This window comes from Oncorhynchus masou, chromosome 29, assembly GCF_036934945.1.
Source record: "Oncorhynchus masou masou isolate Uvic2021 chromosome 29, UVic_Omas_1.1, whole genome shotgun sequence".
NCBI classification, from domain to species: Eukaryota; Metazoa; Chordata; class Actinopteri; order Salmoniformes; family Salmonidae; genus Oncorhynchus; species Oncorhynchus masou.
Window position 1 is genome coordinate 73790446 of NC_088240.1, and position 23791 is coordinate 73814236.

Here is a 23791-nt window from a genome sequence, read left to right on the forward strand (position 1 = left end):
CTAACCGGAAGGATGACAGCATGTCATAGCATGGTGCCATCTTGGGGGTATGTTTATATCATGGTGCCATCTTGGGGGTATGTGTATATCATGGTGCCATCTTGGGGGTATGTGTATATCATGGTGCCATCATGGGAGCATGTTTATATCATGGTGCCATCATGGGAGCATGTTTATATCATGGTGCCATCATGGGAGCATGTTTATATCATGGTGCCATCATGGGAGCATGTTTATATCATGGTGCCATCTTGGGGACATGTTTATATCATGGTGCCATCTTGGGGACATGTTTATATCATGGTGCCATCATGGGAGCATGTTTATATCATGGTGCCATCATGGGAGCATGTTTATATCATGGTGCCATAATGGGAGCATGTTTATATCATGATGCCATCATGGGAGCATGTTTATATCATGGTGCCATCATGAGAGCATGTTTATATCATGGTGCCATCTTGGGGACATGTTTATATCATGGTGCCATCATGGGAGCATGTTTATATCATGGTGCCATCATGGGGGCATGTTTATATCATGGTGCCATCTTGGGGGCATGTTTATATCATGGTGCCATCTTGGGAGCATGTTTATATAATGGTGCCATCATGGGGGCATGTTTATATCATGGTGCCATCTTGGGAGCATGTTTATATCATGGTGCCATCATGGGAGCATGTTTATATCATGGTGCCATCTTGGGGGTATGTTTATATCATGGTGCCATCTTGGGGGTATGTGTATATCATGGTGCCATCTTGGGGGTATGTGTATATCATGGTGCCATCATGGGAGCATGTTTATATCATGGTGCCATCATGGGAGCATGTTTATATCATGGTGCCATCATGGGAGCATGTTTATATCATGGTGCCATCATGGGAGCATGTTTATATCATGGTGCCATCATGGGAGCATGTTTATATCATGGTGCCATCATGGGAGCATGTTTATTTTCTGATTAAACTGCTGTTATGAAGTGAGAGGTCGTCCATGGTTAATGTTGATGAAAACAATGTTGCCTAGTGCAGAACTGGGTCAGGCGGGATGGGCTGTACACTAATGTTTGCTACACGCAGTGTTTGCTAAAAACACAAACGGATGTATACGTACCCGTCATACAGGGAAAAATATTTGAGGATGTGAATAGGCATCAGTGGGCCATATGTCGGTTACGGAAACATATTCCTCTTGTTTCTCTTTGATTCTATTAGTGTCTGCTCTCCTTCCTGACGAGGACACTGTAACTGCCCTGCTATCTGAGCTTGGTGATGTCACTACAGCCAGGCCTTGTCTTGTGTTGTCCTCTGTGTGGGGTTATTATTAGGGGCCGTCAGGGGCCGTGCCCAGATGTCTTTCCTTATTCTTCCTGTCAACGTAAATCAGGGCAATGACGAACAGCTCCGCAGGGACGCACACACACACACACACCAAACAACTACAAACAGACGTAAGGATGCACCCAGTGAGAGGATGTGTTCAGTGCCAGGGAGGAAGTGGTTATATCCTCAGCAGACCTACAACCTCACATCCTCACACTGACAACACACTGCAGCCAGCAGCCAGGTATAGCCTACACCCTACACTGCCAACCTAACGCTCAGCTAATGCTCAATCAGGTCAGTGGATTTCAAAGAATCCTGCCATACACTACTTACATATTAGAGAATGATGGATATTGGGAAATGGATATGGAAATCATGCATCTTCTGTTGTGCTCCTTTATTTTCAGGTTGTTGATTCTTCTTCCCGGCGATAAGCAAACAGATGGATCCTGTCCGAGGCTTCAACATGAAGTAACCCCTCACCAACATACGCTTGCTCACTGTGTCCTCAGTTACGGCAGTGAGTACACACACACGACACACACTTCATCTTATCCAGTTTCCTGTCGTTCCGAGCTCCCCATCCTGGCAGTCCCTTTCCTGACAGGGACACGATTATTTCCTCCTTTTGACGCCTTTTGGAGGCTAATAAGAGATTGGTGGGCCCCACCTCCCAAGCCCCCCCCCCCCCCCCAGTCCTTTTCCCACACTATCCTGTCCTCTGGAATGGCCTATTTAAGGAAAGAATAATATTATAAAAAGACTCCAAAATCATAACACGCGTGCGATGTGGAAAATATCGCTGCATCCAACCAGAAGGCCTCATCTGTTGTGTCAAGGGTTTTGTTTTTCTTGTGAGACCGAGGGAACCTTTTGAAGGGAACAGGCTGCTTCCGGTTATCAATGCAGGACAGTGGTTTGAATCTTCACAGTATGTTTTTCTTGTCATTCAGTTATTGGAAATATGGGGGAAAGTGACTCCTTGAACTGAGAGACACCCACAACAGGCTCATTCATTACTGTCATTATAGAGCCAGGTATTTTTACTGACCATGTGACCACCTGACCAGGAAAAACTCCCAGCCCTTGTAAAGGTTAGAACTAGGGCCCAGAGTTTTCCTGACTAGGTGGACACATGGGATATGGAAAAACTCTGGTGCAGTCATTTTCCTCGTCTCACCCGTTTGGAGATCTGGATGTCCATCATGAAGAAGTGCACGTGTTTCTCTCCTTTGTTCAGTGCCAGCTTCTTGGTCATGACGGCCACCAGCATGGCGGTACAGGCCACACCCTATGGACAAACACACAGACAGCCACACCAACGTCACCATGGTTACCACCATCGCCATTTGTCATCCTCCTCGTGTCCTCTTGTGACCCGTAAGAGCGGGAGTCAGTCGGAATTCACAAAATGATCATGTCAACATTCAAAATCAGCCCTACAGCTTCAGGTTTGTTTGGCCAACATCAAGATAGACATCGCAATTTCTTTTCAAGAAGTTATGACATAGTTGTGACTTGCTATAACTTGTACAAATATGGTGGGCCTATTTCGCCTAATAATACCAGTTACACTGAATTGACCTTATGTTTATGTGAGAGTGAAATGGTTAATCATATGCCACTGTGCCACTGATATAGTAGTATGGTTTACTCTGAGAATAGTAAACCATAAGGTCAACATTGTGCTATTGCTGGATAGGGAACAACTAAATGCTGACGAATGCTCAGGAACCCCACAGAGTGAATCTGTCACGTTCTGACCATAGTTCTTTTGTGTTTTCTTTGTTTTAGTGTTGGTCAGGGCGTGAGCTGAGTGGGCATTCTATGTTGTGTGTCTAGTTTTCCCATTTCTATGTTTGGCCTGATATGGTTCTCAATCAGAGCCGGGTGTTAGTCATTGTCTCTGATTGGGAACCATATTTAGGTAGCCTGTTTTGTGTTGGGTTTTGTGGGTGGTTGTTTCTTGTCTTCTGTCTTTGTGTCTATGCACCAGATAGGAAGGACTGTTTCGGTTTCACATTTGTTGTTTTGGGTTTTTGTAGTGTTCACGTCTTTATTAACCATGTTGAACTCTAACCACGCTGCGCTTTGGTCCGATCCTTCGTCCACAGAAGAAAACCGTTACAGAATCAGAGTGACTTGGCACTAAAAGTGACTATATTTCAGTATGGTACAATAGTCTCAACACACTAATTCTTACTGTGTAATCTTAGATTACAATTCTAACCTATGGGGAGGTTTAACATAGTTAATTTACCATTGAGTGCAATTTTATATCAATATGTACTGTAATTGCACAAAGCTCACAGTTGTACCAATGTTTATCTACCTACAACGTAATTGCATTGTACCTGCCAGTGTAATTACTGTGGAAATACAGTACATGGTTTTAGAGACACAGTGTAATCATATAATTTAAAGATTAGACTGGTTTGAAAATGAACACCAATTTTTACCTGTTTTCCTTCCCTTGTTTGCATTAGTAAAAGAGAGAGAGAGAGAGAGAGATCAAAGTCTGATTAAAAAAGAACAATCATATTAGCATGCAGGCCAAGGCTCACAATGAAACACGGTTTACAGTCTGGACACAGAGATAATGCTAAGAGCCATTTTGATGGATAAATCACAAATCCTGCACTAGTCCCCTGTCCCCTCCGAAGAGCTCCCAAAATACTCTGCTGGCTTCCTAACATCAACCAGCCCACTCACTGGTACTGATATGGGCATGACTGGAACCAAAGAATCCATGTGAATCTGCACCAGTGTAATCTGGGAATTCTAAGAGGCACAACATCCTTTCCATGGATCCATCCACACCCCACTGATAGGACGTGTGGTGAGCACGCTGCTCTGCTCACCTCCCCAACACAGCTGGGACACTACCAGAGAGGCAGGCTAGCCCAGGGTAGATGTGCTGAGCCTAGGGGTCATTGACAGCCGAGCACTACAGGTGTGAGTACTGCTTCACTCATTGTCCTAGAGAGCTGCCCTGTTGGGAGTAGGAAACTTTTTTTTTCTCGAGTCATTGGCACAGGTTGGCACGCCCTCCTGTTCCAGTGGTGCCAAAGGCTATAAACTACCTAAAAATGGAAATGGTGGAAAGTTTCCCCTTAAAGAAGGGGAAAGCTTATAAAAACAAGGGGAGAGGGAGAGAAATAGGAGTGAAGGATAATTTTCCACTGTGTTAGGGAGGTGTCTCGGCCTGGCTCGCGCCCCTCTGCCGGTCTTGTGACTCTCCGTCGCTTATCTGCTCGGATCGGAAACGGACAGAGCTGAGGTGAGGCAGAGAGCCAAGTCCTTACAGCACCTCCCTCTCTCTCTCCCTCTCTCTCTCCCTGTACTAGTCACATGGTCCTAAACCCTTCAAAGTGCAAGATCCTGTTGGTAGCATGTATGAGAAACCTGTCCCCTGCATGTCCCCTTATGATATATGGGAAAAACCTGCAAGTCTGTGGAAGTGTGAAAGTCCTTGGAGTCATTGTGCAAAACAATCTGCAGGGGGACAAACAAATAGATTCAATGATTCGCAAGGGAAGCAAAAGGTTGTTCTTCCTACGTCGACGTACCACAAATGGACCTGGTAGCCATCTGCACGGGCTATGTTCAACCCTGCCTGGAGTATATTGCAACATCTTGGCACAGCTCCTTGACTCAAACCCTCTCTGAACACCTCGAGCCCATACAGAAGCGTGTTTGCAGAACCATCCCTGGCACGGCATATCCTGGAAACAACAATGCTCTGACATCACTATCACTGCCCTCACTTCAAGAGGAAAGAGAGAAACTGTAACTTGACTTTCCTTTTTCCCTGTTCAAGTCCCCCTTCAGAGAACAGTTACCTGTCTGCTGAGGACAAGTGTCAGGCAGATCCACCTGCTCTCTATTCCACATGCCAGGACTGAGAGATATACAAGTCGCCCATTCCATACCTATGTACAGTACGAGTCAAAAGTTTGGACACACCTTCTCATTCCAGGGTTTTTCTTTATTTTTACTAGTTTCTACATTGTAGAATAATAGTGAAGAAATCAAAAGTTTGAAATAACACATATGAAATCATGTAGTAACCAAAAAAGTCTGAAACAAATCAAAATATATTTTATATTTGAGATTCTACAAAGTAGCCACCCTTTGCCTTGATGAGAGCTTTGCACACACTTGGCATTCTCTCAACCAGCTTCATGAGGTCGTCACCTGGAATGCATTTCAATTAACTGGTGTGCATTGTTAAAAATGTATTTGTGGAATTTCCTTCCTTCTTAATTTGTTTGAGCCAATCAGTTGTATTATTGGGTGGTATGGGTGGTATAAGGAAGATCGCCCTATTTGGTAAAAAATAATAATAATTATGGCCAGAACAGCTCAAATAAGGAATGACAGTCCATTATTACTTTAAGACATGAAGATCAGTCAATGGGGAACATTTCAATAAGTTTCTTCAAGTGCAGTCGCAAAAACCATCAAGTGCTATGAGGAAACTGGCTCTCATGAGGACTGCCACAGGAAAGGAAGACCCAGAGTTACCTCTGCTGCAGACAATAAGTTCATTAGAGTTACCAGCCTCAGAAATTGATGCCCAGATAAATGCTTCACAGAGCTCAAGTAACAGACACATCTCAACATCAACTGTTCAGAGGAGACTGTGTGAATCAGGCAAATTCATATTTGAATTGCTGCAAGAATCCACTACTAAAGGACACCAATAAGAGACTTGCTTGGGCAAAGAAACACAAGCAATGGCCATTAGAAAGGTTGAAATCTGTCCTTTGGTCGAATGAGTCCAAATTTGCGATTTATGGTTCCCACTGACGTTTCTTTGTGAGACGCAGAGTAGGTGAACGGATGATCTCCACATGTGTGGTTCCCACCTTGAAGCTTGGAGGAGGAGGTGGGATGGTGTGGGGGTGCTTTGCTGGTGACACTGTCTGTGATTTATTTAGAATTCAAGGCACACTTAACCAGCATGGCTACAACAGCATTCTGCATCGATATGCCATCCCATCTGGTTTCCACTTAGTGGAACTATAATTTGTTTTTCAACAGGACAATGACCCAACACACCTCCAGGCTGCCTAAGAGCTGTTTGACCAAGAAAGATAGTGATGGAGTTCTGCATCAGATGACCTGGCCTCCACAATCACCCAACCTCAACCTAATTGAGATGGTTTGGGATGAGTTGCACTGCAGAGTGAAGGAAAAGCAGTCAACAAGTGCTCAGCATTAGTGGGAACTCCTTCAAGACTGTTATAAAAGCATTCCAGGTGAAGCTGGTTGAGAGAATTCCAAGAGTGTGCAAAGCTGTCATTATGGCAAAGGGTGGCTACTTTGAAGAATCTCAAAAATAAAATATGTTTTGATTTGTTTAACACTTTTTTGGTTACATGCTTCTATTTGTGTTATTTCATAGTTTTGATGTCTTCGCTATTATTCTACAATGTAGAAACGAGTAAAAAATAAAGACTACCCCTTGAATGAGTAAGTGTTCTAAAACTTTTGACTGGTACTGTAGAAAACATAAAAAAATAAAGAAAATCTCTTGAATGAAATGTGTGTGTGTCTAAACTTTTAACTGGTACTGTAAATTAACAAAACAAAACTTTGAGTCTCCTGAATGTACATATTGTCTTGAATTTCTCTTGTGATTTCAACTTCAAAGTTTTGTTGTGTATGTATTGTAATATCCAATCAACTATGATTTGATATCCATGTATTTCAGTTTCATTGACTGCCATGTGGATTTGAGTAAAAATGAAATCTCCCTCTGTCTCTCCCTCTACTTCTCACTCTGCATCTCTCTCCCTCTGTCTCCCTCGCCCTCTCCGTCTCACTCTCCCTCTACCTCTGAATCTCCCTCTGCATTCCACTCTTCCTCACTCTCTCTACTCTCCTTTTCACTCCCCAGCTCCCTCTTACGCTCCATCTTCCACCCCCTCCAACCTCCCACCTCTCACTCTCCCTTTACTCTCCATCCCTGTCCATCTCCTTCTCAATTATTTTGTATAAACCTATCAACTCTTTGTACTCAGCATCAACCTACTTAACTGAGATATTGGACTATATTCCTACTGGTGAGGATCCATTGTTTAGTAAACAATGGCAGTTGAATATGACAATATATCATAGTGAAACTCCTTTGTTCTTTTCTATGACAGGACAACACCTGAAGTGTATTATTTAATGTCATTTCCATGGCACCAAGACTGCTTGACCATAAGAGTCGCAGCACTTTCACAAATTTCAAATATGCTTACAGTGTTTCAAATGAGCTTTTTTTCTACTGCGTGTACCTTTCTTACCAGTGGGTGTAACCAAAGTGTTTGAGTCACAGACATAACAATACATGAGTCAATGACCACACTGCTTTCGTCGTTGGACAAGAGAAAGGTCATATGTTATCATGTAGAGCACATTGGGGTTGCATTCTGTTAGAAACATGCTATGAAAATAAAGTTCAATATTATCAGTGCCTGTACTCTTTGAGTTCACCCATATAACCCACTGTAACCTTTCACATCTCCCCACCTCTGCTCAGTGCCGAGACATCTACATAACAACTACTCCAGTGTGTGTGTGTGTGTGTGTGCGTGCGCGTGCGCGTGTGTGTTTGTACGTGTGCGCGTGTGTGTGATGAGAGAGTGCCTGGTACCAGAGAATCACTTCTCTGACCCATAAACAACCAAGACATCATCAGGCATTCTCCCCTGAACATGTCAAATATAGGCTGATAGTGGGGTAAATAATAATAATATTACAGTGGTACAGTAGTGTTACATTTTCAGGATAGAATAGAAAAGCTTCAATATGAAAACTACAGCTACTGCACTTTAAGACATCATAGCATGCACTGGCAACACACAGGGGGCACATGCTGACATTGTAAGAATGCCATCATGGAAGATAATAGAGAAAGAAGCCAAGACAAGAGAGATCGATGGGAGTAGCGACAGGCAAACAATGAGTCAGTACTATACATGGCGTTCTCTGTGCATATACCCAGCAACTAACCGCCAGCATCAAAGTCAATATCGGGACTGGGTGGCACCAAGCACCACTGTATTTCTACTGTAAGTAAGTCACTTTCTGCAGCCACTTCAACGTAATGGGTACTTACACAACAACCAACTAGAGAGCACTGACTAGTGTTTCAGTTTCCCTCTATTCTTCTTCACTTGATCACCCTGTTGCAGAATAACCTTCCTGCAATGCAGTGTATCTGAGGTTTAAAAAGGCTTCTGAAGTTTGTCATTTCCACCTTGAAATTTCAGACATGACTTTCCCTTACGAAAAATGTATCAACCCTTACAAAAATGTCCATTAATTATAATCCATATAATAATTCACATTTCCTGTTGTTGCAGGATTATTTCCCTGCTGTAGAAAACTTGCTCAAATTTTGATCATACATCTGTACACCTGCAGAGGCATGAAGCCATGTACAGTACATGTACAGTTCCTTGCAAAATGATTCATCACCTTTGTAGTATTTCCTATTTTGTTGCATTACAACCTCAAAATTAAATGGACATTTTTGGACATACACAAAATAGTCCAAATTAGTGAAATGAAATTTTAAAAAATAACTTGTTTAAAAAAATTAAACAAATTAAAAACTGAAAGGGTAAAAAAAAAACACGCCCTGTTAAGAACTCTTTATTTTTTAAATATTTTTTATATATATATTTTATATATGCTGCATATTCACCCCCTTTGCTAGGAAGCCCCTAAATAAGATCTGGTGCAATCAATTACCTTCAGAAGTCATATAATTAGTTAGATTGTACACAGGTGGACTTTATTTAAGTGTCACACGATCTCAGTATATACAGTTGAAGTCGGAAGTTTACATACACTTAGGTTGGAGTCATTAAAACTCGTTTTTCAACCACTCCACATCGTTCTTGTTAACGAACTAGAGTTTTGGCAAGTCAGTTAGGACATCTACTTTGTGCATGACACAAGTCATTTTTCCAACAATTGTTTACAGACAGATTATTTCACTTATAATTCACTGTATCACAATTCTTATTCCTTGTTATCATCACAATTTAAAATATTTTGCATCTTCAAAGTGGTTGACATGTTGTGTAAATCAAATTATACAAACCCTCCAAAAATATATTTTAATTCCAGGTTGTAAGGCAACAAAATAGGAAAATTACAAGGGGGTGAATACTTTCGCAAGCCTCTGTATGTCATTTAGCCTGTCTACTTTACAGTAATGTTCTGCTTTAAAAAGCCATTGTAACCTTTAAGATACAAGCTTTATCATACTTTGACACTCAGACTAGAAATGTTATTTTCCCTATCTCTCCATTCCCCATATAGTTACCATGACTCCATATAGTTACCATGACTCCGGTGAAGAGGCACACCACTTTGCCACAGCTGGTTTTGGGGGACACGTCCCCGTATCCCACGGTGAGGAAGGTGATGGCAATGAGCCAGAGAGCTGTGTCCATACGACCAGTCTGCTCCTGTGTCTGCCTGTGGAGGGCCACACACCCTGTGGTCACTCACTACATACACAGATACATATGTCTTACATGAAGATATTCATAGATTTTATCAATATTATCTAGACATTACATTACTAACAGGATCAGACCCATGGGTAAGACAAAAGCAGATATATTAAGTTGTCAAATCTGATTGTCAAGAACTCAAGTCACCCAAGTCATAGACTGTTCTCTCTGCTATCGCACCGTAAGCGGTACCAGAGTACCAAGTCTAGGTCCAAAAGCCTCCTTAACAACTACCCCCAAGCCATAAGACTGTTTTACAATTAATCAAATGGCCACCCAGACTATTTGTATTGAACCCCCCCCCCCCCCCATTTAGTAGATATTTTATTACTCTATTTTCTTAAAACTGCATTGTTGGTTAAGGGCTTGTAAGGAAGGATTTCACGGTGATTATCTGTTTATATAGCAGTGGCTGTGGGGTCAGGGAAGGTCCTGTTTCAATTCCAGGAAAGAGAAAATAGAAGTTGAATTGTCTGGACAGATGGTGAAACTGACTCAAAAATGAGCTGACTTTTGTAAGTTGTTGTCTTCTCAGAATCTATTTCAAGACCATTCCAATTCAGTGTTCATCTTAAGTCTTCTATTGCCTACAGGGAAGTTATAATGCATTATACCTGTCGGGTGTTACTCAGAAGTCTTACAATCTGTCAATCATCAGATCGTATAACCAAAACGTCAGTTTGTTTAACATGCAGCTTGATTAATTAACACGTTTGATTTCTCTATGTAACTGAGATCTAAGAATCCCATCCCATTCTAGTTTCAGCCTAAACAAATGACCTCACATTGGCCACAAGCCGACTTCAGAGGCCTAGGACGGTATGTGTTGGCTCGCAATGAAGAGTAATTTGTCGGAATAACTCAACAGAAAACGATCTACATTGAATCTGTTATTAGACATCCTTTCTGAATGGGGAACTCAAATTGACCATCAATATTTGAAGTAGAGTGAGCAATTGATTGCCCCGGTCTGTTTGTAATAAACTGTGTAGGGGTGTATGTGTATGTGTGCGTGTTTCTGTGCTGGCAGTAGTAATGTGTTATATTTATATTTAGGCAAACTGTTTTTATCTCTCACTGTGTGTCCTCATTTTCTGTTCTGTCTATCACACAGACGTCTGTTTGTGCTTGTGTTTCTCAAACAGGAGAGTGTGTGTGTCATGCATGAGATGTGTATGTGAGAGAGAGAGAGAGAGAGAGAGAGAGAGAGAGACGTGCGTGAGTCGTGCGTGTGAGCATGAGTGTGTGCCAGCATGTGCACGCCCCTCTACCCTACCTCTCACACAGCGTGAGCATCCAGGAGGCGATGAGCCAGAACAAGAAGATGAACACCATCAGCGTGCGTGCCGGGTATTTGTTCATCAGCACCTTGAGCACGAAGCGAAACGTGAAGTTGATGTTGTTGAGCGAGCCGATACTCCTATAGGAGGCACTGAGCAGCACCTTGCTGTGCAGTAGGATCGTCCTGTGGATCAGGTACAGCCTGAGGAACATCAATGCCGACAGTAGCAGCTCTGTGTCCAACAGCACCTCCCCGTGGCGGAAGGACACACACAGCGGCGCCGAGTTGGAGGAGTTGACCTCTACCCCCTCCCTGGCGATGGGCGCAGGGACACCCACCTCCCAGTAGGTGCCCACGGGATGGATGGCACAGACCAGCAGCTCCAGGGAGATGCCCAGCACCCTGCGGCTTGTCATGGCGATGCGCCAGTCCACCTGGTTGTGGTCAATGATGAAGAGCTGGAGAAAAAAGAGAGGGGTCAGGACAGGCTCGAGAGAGAAAAAGGGATGAGGGCAAACGGAAGAGCCAGAGGGAGGAGGAGAGTTAGAGGGAGAGAGGTGGGGAAAGAGAGTGAAAGATAAATAAAAATAGAAAGAGAGAGAGAGAGATTGCAAGAGGGAAAGGGATTGAGTGGGGGAGAGAGCGCGAGATAGGTAGTAAATGAAGAATGTCAACGGAGAATTGTTCATTTGATTTGAAGCATTAAGGGAAAAAAATGTTTTATTTATCCGTTATTTTACCAGGTAAGTTGACTGAGAACACGTTCTCATTTGCAGCAACGACCTGGGGAATAGTTACAGGAGAGAGGAGGGGGATGAATGAGCCAGTTGTAAACTGGGGATTATTCGCTGACCGTGATGGTTTGAGGGCCAGATTGGGAATTTAGCCAAGACACCGGGGTTAACACCCCTACTCTTACGATAAGTGTCATGGGATCTTTAATGACCTCAGAGAGTCAGGACACCCGTTTAACGTCCCATCCGAAAGACGGGACCCTACACAGGGCAGTGTCCCCAATCACCCCTGGGGCATTGGGATATTTTTTTAGAGCAGAGGAAAGAGTGCCTCCTACTGGCCCTGCAACAGCATCTGGTCTCCCATCCAGAAACTGACCAGGACCAACCCTGATTAGCTTCAGAAGCAAGCCAGCAGTGGTATGCAGGGTGGTATGCTGCTGGCATGATAATGAAATGATGATGATTAACTAAAGGTGGGAATTGGAAGAATGACAGAAACATGATGCCAAGGCAAACAAAGACCCACCCAAGCAGATACGGAGCCAGTGAAAGTCAAGATTGTGGGGGTTGTAAGCGACATAAGCCCTCTGACTCACAAGTCTCTTAGATGATGAATATAATCCTGTCTGAACCTAGTCTGACATGACACAAGTCCAAGATATCACTTTATTATATCACTAAAGACAATGAAAACCAAATCCCACGCTGGCCACAACCTCCAATTCCTGTTGCTTTGAGGTTTCTTTGTAACTCTTGATATTTGAAACTGCCGTAAGCATATTAGAACACTCAGTTCATAGTCTTTCTGCCCTTGACTGACTTTCCCATTGCCCAATCACCCAGCCACCCAGTTCCTGCAGCAGAGGGGTAACTTAAGCCACACCCTTCCCCTTTATATTGCCACACTCTTCCCTTGATATTGACACACCCATCCCTAGTTATCACCACACCTTCCCTTGATATTGCCACAACTTTCCTTTGATTTTGTCACACCCTTGCCTTGAAATTGGCTCACCTGAGGCTTTTGTTGCAAGTTAATTTCCTTACCTTTCACCTGCATTTATAGAAATTCAACTGTACCTCCATCATCTGTGTTCTTATAGACTAACCTCCAGGGCAGAGCAAGCCAACCTCAAAATACAGTTCTTGGCCAACCAACCCTAACCAGTTTTTACATCCTTCGAGCCAGATCGAGCTATCGTGGTGGAAAGGACAACAATGGAGTACAGATTCCCATCTGACTGAGGGCTCATCTTCAGATAGAGAATGGGGGAGATTACACATCAAATCAAGTATATGGAAACAAAGAAACCATCCATCCCAGGCCCACTCCAAGCCGCATTTCAGAAATGGATTTGTCCAAAACTCTACTATTACCTATTCACATGAGCTCAAGACTAAACTCCAGTTCCCTGTGCTCCACCATTCCTAGCCCAACTGCAGTACCCTTTCAGACTACAACTCCATTTTCACTGCTGTACCCTTTCAGACTAGAACTTCCATCTCCACTGCAGTACCTTGTGCAGTCTCAGATCTAACTTAATAATGCCAAGTTTGTCAGGCCTGCAGTAGTCCATGGAGTCACCCTAGCTCCAGTTCCAGGGACCAGCCAGGCTCCCGTACAAGATTACCCTGTGCACCCTAACACAGAAGACACAGTACCTCCAGTGGCCAGTGGGGCAAGCTAACCTCACTGTGGCTGGTGGCCCATTCCAGTTCCTGTGGACAATGGCCAACACCTCCACCAGTGGCCATCAAGCCAAGACCTCCACCAGTGGCCATCAAGCCAAGACCTCCACCAGTGGCCATCAAGCCAACACCTCCACCAGTGGCCATCGAGTCAACACCTCCACTAATGGCCATCGAGTCAACACCTCCACCAGTGGCCATCGAGACAACACCTCCACCAGTGGCCATCGAGTCAACACCTCCAACAGTGGCCATCAAATCAACACCTCCACTAATGGCCATCGAGTCAACACCTCCACCAGTGGCCATCGAGACAACACCTCCACCAGTGGCCATCGAGTCAACACCTCCAACAGTGGCCATCAAATCAACACCTCCACTAATGGCCATCGAGTCAACACCTCCACCAGTGGCCATCGAGACAACACCTCCACTAATGGCCATCGAGTCAACACCTCCACCAGTGGCCATCGAGTCAACACCTCCACTAATGGCCATCAAGTCAACACCTACACCAGTGGCCATCGAGTCAACAACTTTACCAGTGGCCATCGAGTCAACACCACCAGTTGTGATCGAATCAACACCTCCACTAATGGCCAACGAGTCAACAAAAGCGCATATAAGCTTGGTATATCAACCACTCAAAGTTGGCCTTAGTGGGAGTGACCATAGAATTCTATAGGAGTCACTGACTGAGTAAAGTATTTGCCATCATTTAATTTTAGTGAATCACACTACTGCGAGGCGTGGCTCTGTTGTGATGTGCTAGTGTAAGCGGGAGGGTTAGGGGGAAGTTGTTGTGGGAGATGATTGGTTGGTAGATTAAGCTGAATGCCTGCGCGCTGGGAGTTTCTGGGGAGTGTTTGGAAATGTTATTCATCTATGGCTAATCCGTGTGGCAGTCTGATAAACATTACAATTAATTTCAGTTATTTTTTGGTGCAAGTTCTTTTCCTTGTCTTTTATCTTTGGAAACGTTTATAGAAATTCAATTGTACCTCCATCTCATGTGTTCTCACAGACACACCACCTGGGTAGCCCACACCCAAACCACCAGCAAGCCAACGTAAAAATACAGTCCATTACCAACTAATCCTAACCCTACATTTTTACAATAAGAAAGTCTTGTTCTTATTTGTACATTTTAGTTATACAGTATATACCGGCAAGCAAATGCAATTTGCTTGGAACATGTTGAAGATGTACAAAGAATTACACATTTTCAATTCCTGTGTGTAAACACTACGCACCTGTGAGCCTCATTAAAAGTATGTCGCACACAGCAGAATGAAATGAGGCCCTCTGGTAATGCAAATGATCTGCCACCAATGAAGAGGGGTCTTTATATGTAACTGAAAGGGGAGGGAGTATAAGTGCTACTCATACTGGAATGTATCCAAGCCAGCAGTTAGGCCTGCCACTGTACAAGCAGGGCCATCGGAACCCAATGGGAATGGGAGCTGGGAAGAGGCTTAGGGTTGGGGATCATGTAGAGACAGGTGATGATATTGACAGCCCATACCCCTGGGAATGTGTGTTTACTAGTGCTTGGGGACCCCAGCCACATATCACTCTCTCCGCCTGCATACCGTCCTGAACAATGCTCACATGATAACTAAGAGGGGGACATTTTAGGTGACCCATGATATGAGGAAATATCAGCTGGGTTCATTTTTCTCTGTCCATTTTCCAATTTTGGAGAGAGAGTTAGAGGAAGAGGAGTGAGAGGAAGAGGAAGAGGACAAGGACGAGGATGAGGACAAGGACAAGCCTATTTGTTTATCTTCTACTGTATTTGTTTTGTCTGTTCATCCCATTTTACTGTTCATCCCGAAATCTGGATGAAAATAAAATGTTTTGTGAAGTAAATAAATTGTATTTTCCCCCTCTTGTATTTCTGTTTATAGTGCAAATATATACTGAATATGCATACATACGGTATACATTTGTGCACATACATGTACGTGTGAGTGCTATGACAAACTGCGGTGGACTCCACTGCACACTGAACATGCAAAAGACACAAGATTGTAGTGTTTTACATTTTTCACATCCATGTGTAGTTGGCGTGTATAAGAGCTAATCATTTAATGTTTTGTGGAAGAGTTTTGATGCTAAAACACCATTTGAGAAAAGTTAAAATAGTTTTGAATGAAGTATTTAGTTTTACAAGAGATGTGTGACGTTTTGCATGTTGTGTGTGTGTTTTGGGGTTTTGTGGGTAGAGTCTAGAGAAAAGGAGCCATAGTTTCAGAAATCATGTGTAAGAAATTGGCAAAGATTGTAATCATATATTGCACTGAGTGGTACATAAAATATATCTACTTCTGCACAGTCTTCACACCTTGCACTAACCTGTTTATCATATAGTACCTTGTTGACTTCTATACTGAGCAGTAAGGATATTAACATATTGCATTTCAGTATCTTCACTAAAGTCCTGACACCTTGTGCATTGACAAGGTATTACAGAGCGAGGATGAAAATAGACGACCAGAGAACTGTACAGGTCTCCATGGATTCGAGTGTAATCAGGGGGAACGTGCATGTGAGTGTTAGTTACTAAGAAGTCCTGCTGACAGTCTGTGTGTGTAATCAAGATATCATCAAGGCAAATCAGCATCAGACTTTTTTGTGACCAATCAATGAACAAACCAACAGCTGAATGTTATCAAAGTGAGGTTGGTAGGACAGCCACAAAATTGGAGCAATTCACTTCCAGATCAAATAAGAAGTATGTAAAACAAAAAACACTAATGGCAAATTAAAAAATGCAGCCTCCCCAAAAAAAGACGTCTTTTCCAGACGTTGAAGTTAGGTTTAATTTAGGTTCTGAATGAAAGTTAAAGAGGTATTTACCATATGTTTAAAATAAATATTTTCCAGGTCGTTGAAAAGGCATATTTTCCGGACGTTCAAAAATATGTATTTTCCAGACATTGAAATCAGGTTAATTTTCGGTTCTGAATGAAAGTTGAAAAATTATTTTATAGATGTCTATGTTTGGGCCAAATTAAGGCTGGTCCAGACCCTACAAAATCTGAATCAAACATAGACGTGTATGATTGGTTTAGATTTGGTCCGGGCCGCACCAAAAACCAATGTCTGTGGATGTGGAAATCACGGCCGGCAGCATCTGCACCAAAAAGATGTCCTAAAGGCGTCGAGCTGAGCTTACTAAGGTGTAGCCAACAGTTTTGCCTGAAATTGAATTGTATGAATGCCAATCTATGTGGTAAGCTTACCATTTGTAAAACACCCCCAAAAAGACATCCTGACAGGACCAAAAAAAGACATCCAAAAGACGTCGGCTTGTGCTTACTGGGATGTAGCCTAGAATGTCGGCCAGCAATGTAATTGTATGAATGCCCATCCATGTGGTCGGCCCACCGTTTGTAAAACAGGCCATTGCATTGGCTGTATTAGTCCTGATTCCTGTGACTAATCAATTTGGTTATTTACAGTTTTTGACAATTGCTTACACATGATTTCTGAAACTATGGCTCCTTTCTCTAGACTCTACCCACAAAACCCCAAAACACACACACAACATGCAAAACGTCACACATCTCTTGCAAAACTAAACACTTCAAAACTATTTAAACTTTTCTCAAAATAGTGTTTATGCATCAAAACTCTACACACAAACCATCAAATGATTAGCTCTTATACACACGGATGTGAAAAATGTAAAACAATACAATCTTGTGTCTTTTGCATGTTCAGTGTGCAGTGGAATCCACGGGAGTTTGTCATAGCACTTATGCGTACATGTATGTGCACAAATATATACAGTATGTATACATATTCAGTATATACAGTATTTGCACAATAAACAGAAATGCAAGGGGGGGAAATAAAATGTATTTATTTCTCAAAACACTGTATTTTCATCCAGATTTCAGGATGAACAGTAACAGACAAAACAAATATTCTCTCTCCAAAATTGGCCTCCATTGATGTCCCAAACCAAGAAAGCCAACCTGAAGCCTATTTATAGTGCTCAAGCTCTGATTTATAAGTGAAGAAATTAGCTATAAGTGTTTTCAAACATGAACACTGGGTGCAGGTATTCGGTAAATGAGTGTGGCATTTGGAATGGCAGTGTTTTTCAAACGAAACACAAGACCTGTTGGTTTTGAATGATGTGTCTAATGTTGAGAACTGTGTTTAGTGTTTTGTAAAAAGTGTGTTTTACAATTGCAAACTGATTGTAAAGCAGATAATGTGCTTGCAGTTTTGCAGACTTGGTCTGAAGATTAGGTAGTACATGAGATAATAGTTTCACTGAGTGTGCCTCTACCACTTTTAGTGTGTAAGCGATATAAAAAACTGTAAGCTCTGAATATCAGATACCCAACTTTATCAGGAGTTATCTCAAGCCTATTTGCAATGTGTTTACACAGCAGGAAAAGTATTTTATTTTTTCGCTATGATCAGCTTGTCAAAAATGGACCGATACAAACTTGAAACCACTGATCATGACAATGAGGTGAAACTCCTGGACAACATTTGTGATTGTACATTCCATATTGTCCATTTTACTTTGACCTCTCCTGTTTTTAGGATATGTTGTTTGTTAATTTGATTGAGCACCATTTAGGTTAGGCTATTTGATCGGAAAAACCTGCATGACGTAAATAGTGTCTGTCTGATCACATTATCATACTTGTTATCTCTCGCCTGTAGGCTACAGGTGGCCGCCTAATCCTGCTTACCTTTAACAATTAGTGATTTAATGTAACCCCTGCCTTCAGCTCCTATGTTCAAAGAGTAACTAGCACAGTTCTTTCCAGTGATAGAGAGCTGGGCTGCACAGTCAACAATGGGATCAGAGGTCAGAGAGAACACACACTCACCCTAATGTCCTTATAATGGAAGGCTACGATGAGAATCAGAAGACACCCAGTGGATATGCTGATGGAGCAGTTGATGATAAAGGCGTAGCGGGAGCCCTGGGGAGAAAGAGGAGGACAGACAAGTTAAAGACATTAAAGGGAGGTTTAAAGTTATTCAAACAGTGCTTCTGTTTTCGATTCTTTTCCGTTTGGCGTTTCCAGTAGCAGTGTGTTAGTGTTAGTGGAATGCTCTGACCTTCAGCCTCCACTGGACACGCACACTGATTTGGTGACAACTTTATAATGTGTGTGATGCACATGCACACTCGTGAACGCACGCACACACTTGGGCGGCATTAGATCAAGTAGGCATATTGACCTGGCATGATATGAAGTATTGACTTCAAGTGAACCACCAGGTCGCGCAACCAAATAAGATGAGTGTAGGCCTACAGAGCTCTTAGCTGATGCATTAAAACAATCTTTATAAACTAGCAGAGCCGGCCCTAGCCACTAAGCGACATAAGCAAGCGCTTAGGGCCCTGCGCCTACTAGGGTGGCCCGACCCAAAATAAGTATATTTTTTTGTTTATTGGTTATTTTAGGAACTTAGTCAGGGTCTCAACTTACTGTTGAGAGATAGAATAGTAGAATACACAAGGTGCAATTTGGTGCAAGGTACACAAGGTACAATCAAAATCTGGTTGTGTATAAGCAGTTTTTCTACAGTTATGTCAGTCACTGAGACTCACTGAATTAGCACGTCAGCTAACTTTTTCTATATTGGTCTAGACAGCTATGTAAACTAGTAATTGTGTAAAAGTGGTTCAATTACCCAGGGGCCCTGATCTCCAGGGGGCTCCCATTGAATTTGTTATTCGCTCTCACTCAGATATCATATTAACATGGTATAAGTCAGTGCAAAACACTACAAACATTTCTCTCCTCCCTATAGCAGAATTTGTAGAATTCCATGAAATCAGTTATAAAATTGGTAAATATTCTCTCTGCCCTCTGGCGAAATGTGTAAAATTGCAGCAAATGTCTCTAAAACTGTAAGTCACTAACCAGGTGAGAGGTGACATGCTATCCAAGTTTCCTAAATCAGTTTATCATCTTTACCCTGGACTGCAGCAAAACCTAAAGATCATGGTACATTTAGTTAGATGAAAGAAAAGGGAACAGGATTTGGCTTCTGTAGCAATGAACATAGCCGCTGGAAGTGAGAGTGCTGAGGGTGTTGTAGCAGCCCCTGAAAAATCTGAATTAAAAAAAACATATATTAATACAAATAAAAAATACAATTTGAAAACCAAAAAATATATATTATCACAAAAGTAGTGCACTGGGACGATATAGACATCTGTAGCATGGGCATACATTTTTTTTTCAGTATCTCCACTTTGTCAAAAAAGGTAGTTGTATAATAATGGTTTTCCACAGTTGTTTACACACGTTTGCTGAATCTTTGGGCCATTTTCCCAAAACTCTAAACACAAAACCACAAACACAAAATGCAAAACTCTACAAATATCTGGCAAAAGCAAACACTGCATTCAAAACTGTTTTATCTCTTTCCAAAGTGTTTTTCTGCATCAAAATGACAGACACACGCGTCATATGAATAGATCTGTCTACCAACCAACAACAGACTGATGTGCTCAACACAAAACACTACTATGAATATCTCATTAGTGTTGTGAGTTCAACAACTAAGCCGGTTGTAAAAGATTGTTACAGTAATGTAAACCTACTCAAATATACATAAATAAATACACACAAATACAATACAGTTGCCAATTGGTTTATAGAGCTTGGCATTGTGATTGGCGTTGCTTTCCAATGGGACAAAAGAGATTTTAATTTTGAATGTTGTGCCTAATGTAGAGATCTGTGTGTAGTGTTTTGCAAAAAGTGTGATATAGAATTTAAAACTGAGTGTAAAACAGGAATTGTGCTTGCAATTTTGAAGAATTGGTTTCGGGATTTAGTACACGAGTTTCAGGTTTCAGTGGTTGCGTTTCAAGTTCCAATTTTAGTGTGTAAACAATTGGGGAAAAGAACAATCTTGCAGGATTCAATGGTTGTAATTGTAAGAGTTGTTGCCCTGTCTTTTTCTCAGCGATTGTCATTCTAATAGAACCCAGAAAGTCTGTCTTCAAATATTTCTATCACCATAAAGAAAAACAAAGTGCAATACAGTACATTGAGACATCAAGTGGTTTATGATGATGTGGCTTAGTTGTTGAACTCACAACACTAGGGTTGTGAATTTCAATTCCCACAGGGGACCTGTCATGTCTTGTTATGTCTGTTCCTGTCCTTTCTCTTCATTCTCTCTCTCTGCTGGTCTTTTTAGGTTACCTTCTCTGTCTCTCATTCCTCAGCTGTTCTACATCTGCCCTAACTAGCTCTTTCACTCTTCCCCACCTGTTCTCTCTTCCCCCTCTGATTAGGTCTCTATTTCTCTCTCTGTTCCTGCTACTTTCAGTGTCTGATTCTTGTTTGTGTTTTTTGATGCCAGAAGCAAGCTGTCGTCTCGTTTGCTTCCACCTTGTCCTGTCCTGTCGGAGTCTGCCTGGCAGGAGCATCCTGCACTATACTAACGTTCTTTTTGTTCCGCTGACAAACGTTGGAAGAGGATTTATGCCATTCCTGTATTTTCATTAAAGAACTCTGTTTTCTGTTAAAACCGCTTTTGGGTCTTCACTCAAGTTCATAACAGGACCTGTATGAAATTATACTTTTTTTAAACTAGGCAAGTCAGTTAAGAACAAATTCTTATTTACAATGACAACCTAGGAACAGTGGGTTAACTGCCTCGTTCAGGGGCAGAACGACAGATTTGTACTTTGTCAGCTCTGGGATTCAATCTAGCAACCTTTTGGTTACTGGCCCAATGCTCTAACCACTAGGCTACTGCTGCGCCTGTATGCATTCACTACTATAAATTGCTCTGGTTAAGATCTACTGAAAGGTCAAACGAATGAATAGACCGTTTCAATTTACACATAGAAATAAGTTGCATTTGCAAGGTATATCAAGAAAATGGAAAACATATATCAAACACGTATTTTTATATTCCACAAGTACAGTATTATCAGATTAACTGTTTTGTACAGATTATTATCAGACTCAAGTTTCAAATGCTGGTAAACACTCAAATACAAATAGATTTAGTTTAAATATTTTCACAAAAGTAGTGCACTAGGCCTTTACTAGTCCTGTATTAGCAGACCTTCAGCGCGGGCATACTACTTCCCGCGAATTATGCAATGATATTACAACCCATCTGATAAGTAGGCTGAGTGTCTTAATAATTAACCCCGTGAGTAACTATCACTTGACTTCACTGTACTTGAAACGATCGTCTCGACAGTAGGCTAAGTAGGCTGAGTGATAAAAGTTGTGCTGTTTATTGCCATGACGTCCACGCAGGCAACTGATGTAACCTCGATGAAAGTTTTAACGGGGAGTTAATTTAATGATGGGTGGTTGGAGTTTACAGTCTGAAAGTTATAATTGCAAATTTTCAGACAACGCTAGGGAAACTTCAACGCGGAGAGGTGGTATGGTGTGACGTGCATTGGCAACTTTGATTGTTTTCCACAATTTCACTTGTAGCATCTGCATCATGTCTAATTTTATCCCAAGCCTAATTGGACTCCACATCAGCGTAACGTTAATTTGACTACATTATTAGACATATCACATGGAGACCACAGCTCTGAGTGTCTAAATTTGTTTTGGAATATTTTCCCTTTGGAAAGAGTCATTTCAAGCCTTTTTGAAACGACCTAATTTATAGTAACTCTAACACCGTTGTTTATCTAGGCCTTGGACAGACAGGAAGGCCACCCAATGCAGGCCAGAATCCATCCCATCAGCCTTCAGACAGAAGCTGTGAGGAGATGATGTGAGTAGAGCCTGAAACATTCATCATAATTCTGAATTAATTATTAAAAGAAAGAAAAAACCCTTCTGTTGGTCACTTTTGATAAGGTCTAGTTCATTTGCAACAATGTCCTCTGTGTGCTGTGTTCAGTGACAATGGCACACCCAAATAGTTGCTAGGCCGTCGCTAATAACATCAATAATCATTGTTGTTTGTTTTGTTTTTACAATCACAATATGATGGTGTTGTATCGGCTTTACTATAGAAACGCATCCTCTTGGCACACAGTCAAACCTGACGCCATTTAACTCTGGATAAACACAGTGCAGATTAGCTGATGTAACTAACTAGATGGTCACACTCAGTCATATCAGTCTGGCATGCTGGCCCAAAGACCTTGACAATCAGCCCAGCCTCAGCCCAGCCCCCCATCTCCAGGAGAGGTGAAACTCTTGCATTATTCAAACACTCTAATGAAACACAAATGATGTGGAAAGATCCAAAATGACCGTGGGCAACCTGAGAAACACTAGCTGTGAAGGGAAACAAATACAATGTGGAAAAAGTACCACAAATAGCACATTTTCCTCATCCTGTATAACCTGGTTTCCAAGGAAAAGTATCCTTAAATACACTGTCATACAGAGAGGGTATACCAGTCTTCTAGCTATTTCTGAGCATCCAGTTATCTCACTCATCATGTAGCCTATGTTTTTTTAAAGTTTTGATACAACTTATGCATTTCCAAAAATAATAGTTTGGCAAACTCAATTGGTTTTCAAAATCAAGATAATGTATAGGGAAAAATGCATGGAAATGCCTGCCCGGGTAATTGCCAGATACATCAGCATATGGAGCTGTTTGAAACATCAACTTCCTCCAGACCCAGGCTTACACTGCGTGTCAGCCTAGTTGGAAATCAATATTTGATCAATCATGACAATCATATTAATCAAACAAACAGATTGGATCTCCTTTCCCTGAAATCAGCCTGATTTAAACAGCCTGCCTGCTGCACTCAGCAGTTTTCACTTCACTTGCCCTAGGATCATTACATGGAGGAATTAGATCAGCTGGACAGGGACTATAGCTTGCTCATCTAGCTGTAATTACCTCAAAGTATAGGGACCTCAGATTGGATCTCCTTTCACTGGACGGCCAGGCAGGTATAACCAGGCTGACCGATTGTTTCACTCCATTGTTTTCACTTCACTTGATAAGTGAAAGTGAATTGAAAACAATGTCGAGTGCCATGGTCAGGCTGGTACACCAGGGTAGGAAACACCTACCTTACAGTGTTAAGGTGCTCTGACATTTGGTTGCATCATGGGTGAGCTGCTGAGAGCCTCTTTTCTACTTATGGAACTGGCACGTATATTCTAGAACTTCAGTGGGACGGAGTTAAAAACGGCTTGATTGTGTGGACTGGTGTTGTTATCCACCCTAATCTGTATGTTGCTGTGAAGAGACGGCAGTACCAAGCTGTGGGTCTGG

The 23791-nt window shown here is 42.0% G+C and overlaps 1 protein-coding gene across 5 annotated transcripts in view; it reads right to left on the minus strand.

Moving 5' to 3' along the window:
• Positions 1–23791, minus strand: part of kcnn4 (potassium intermediate/small conductance calcium-activated channel, subfamily N, member 4) — a 51699-nt gene that overhangs the window by 25633 nt on the left and 2275 nt on the right. For 3 of the 5 annotated variants that reach the window (XM_064946096.1, XM_064946095.1, XM_064946097.1), the window contains exons 2-5: positions 18424–18519; positions 11130–11593; positions 9661–9815; positions 2509–2619 (exon numbers count right to left, since the gene is read on the minus strand). In XM_064946096.1, the coding sequence (XP_064802168.1) occupies positions 2509–2619; positions 9661–9815; positions 11130–11593; positions 18424–18519 (826 nt within the window). The remainder of the gene's footprint in view (positions 1–2508; positions 2620–9660; positions 9816–11129; positions 11594–18423; positions 18520–23791) is intronic. The other 2 variants (XM_064946094.1, XM_064946093.1) reach the window with 1 other exon arrangement.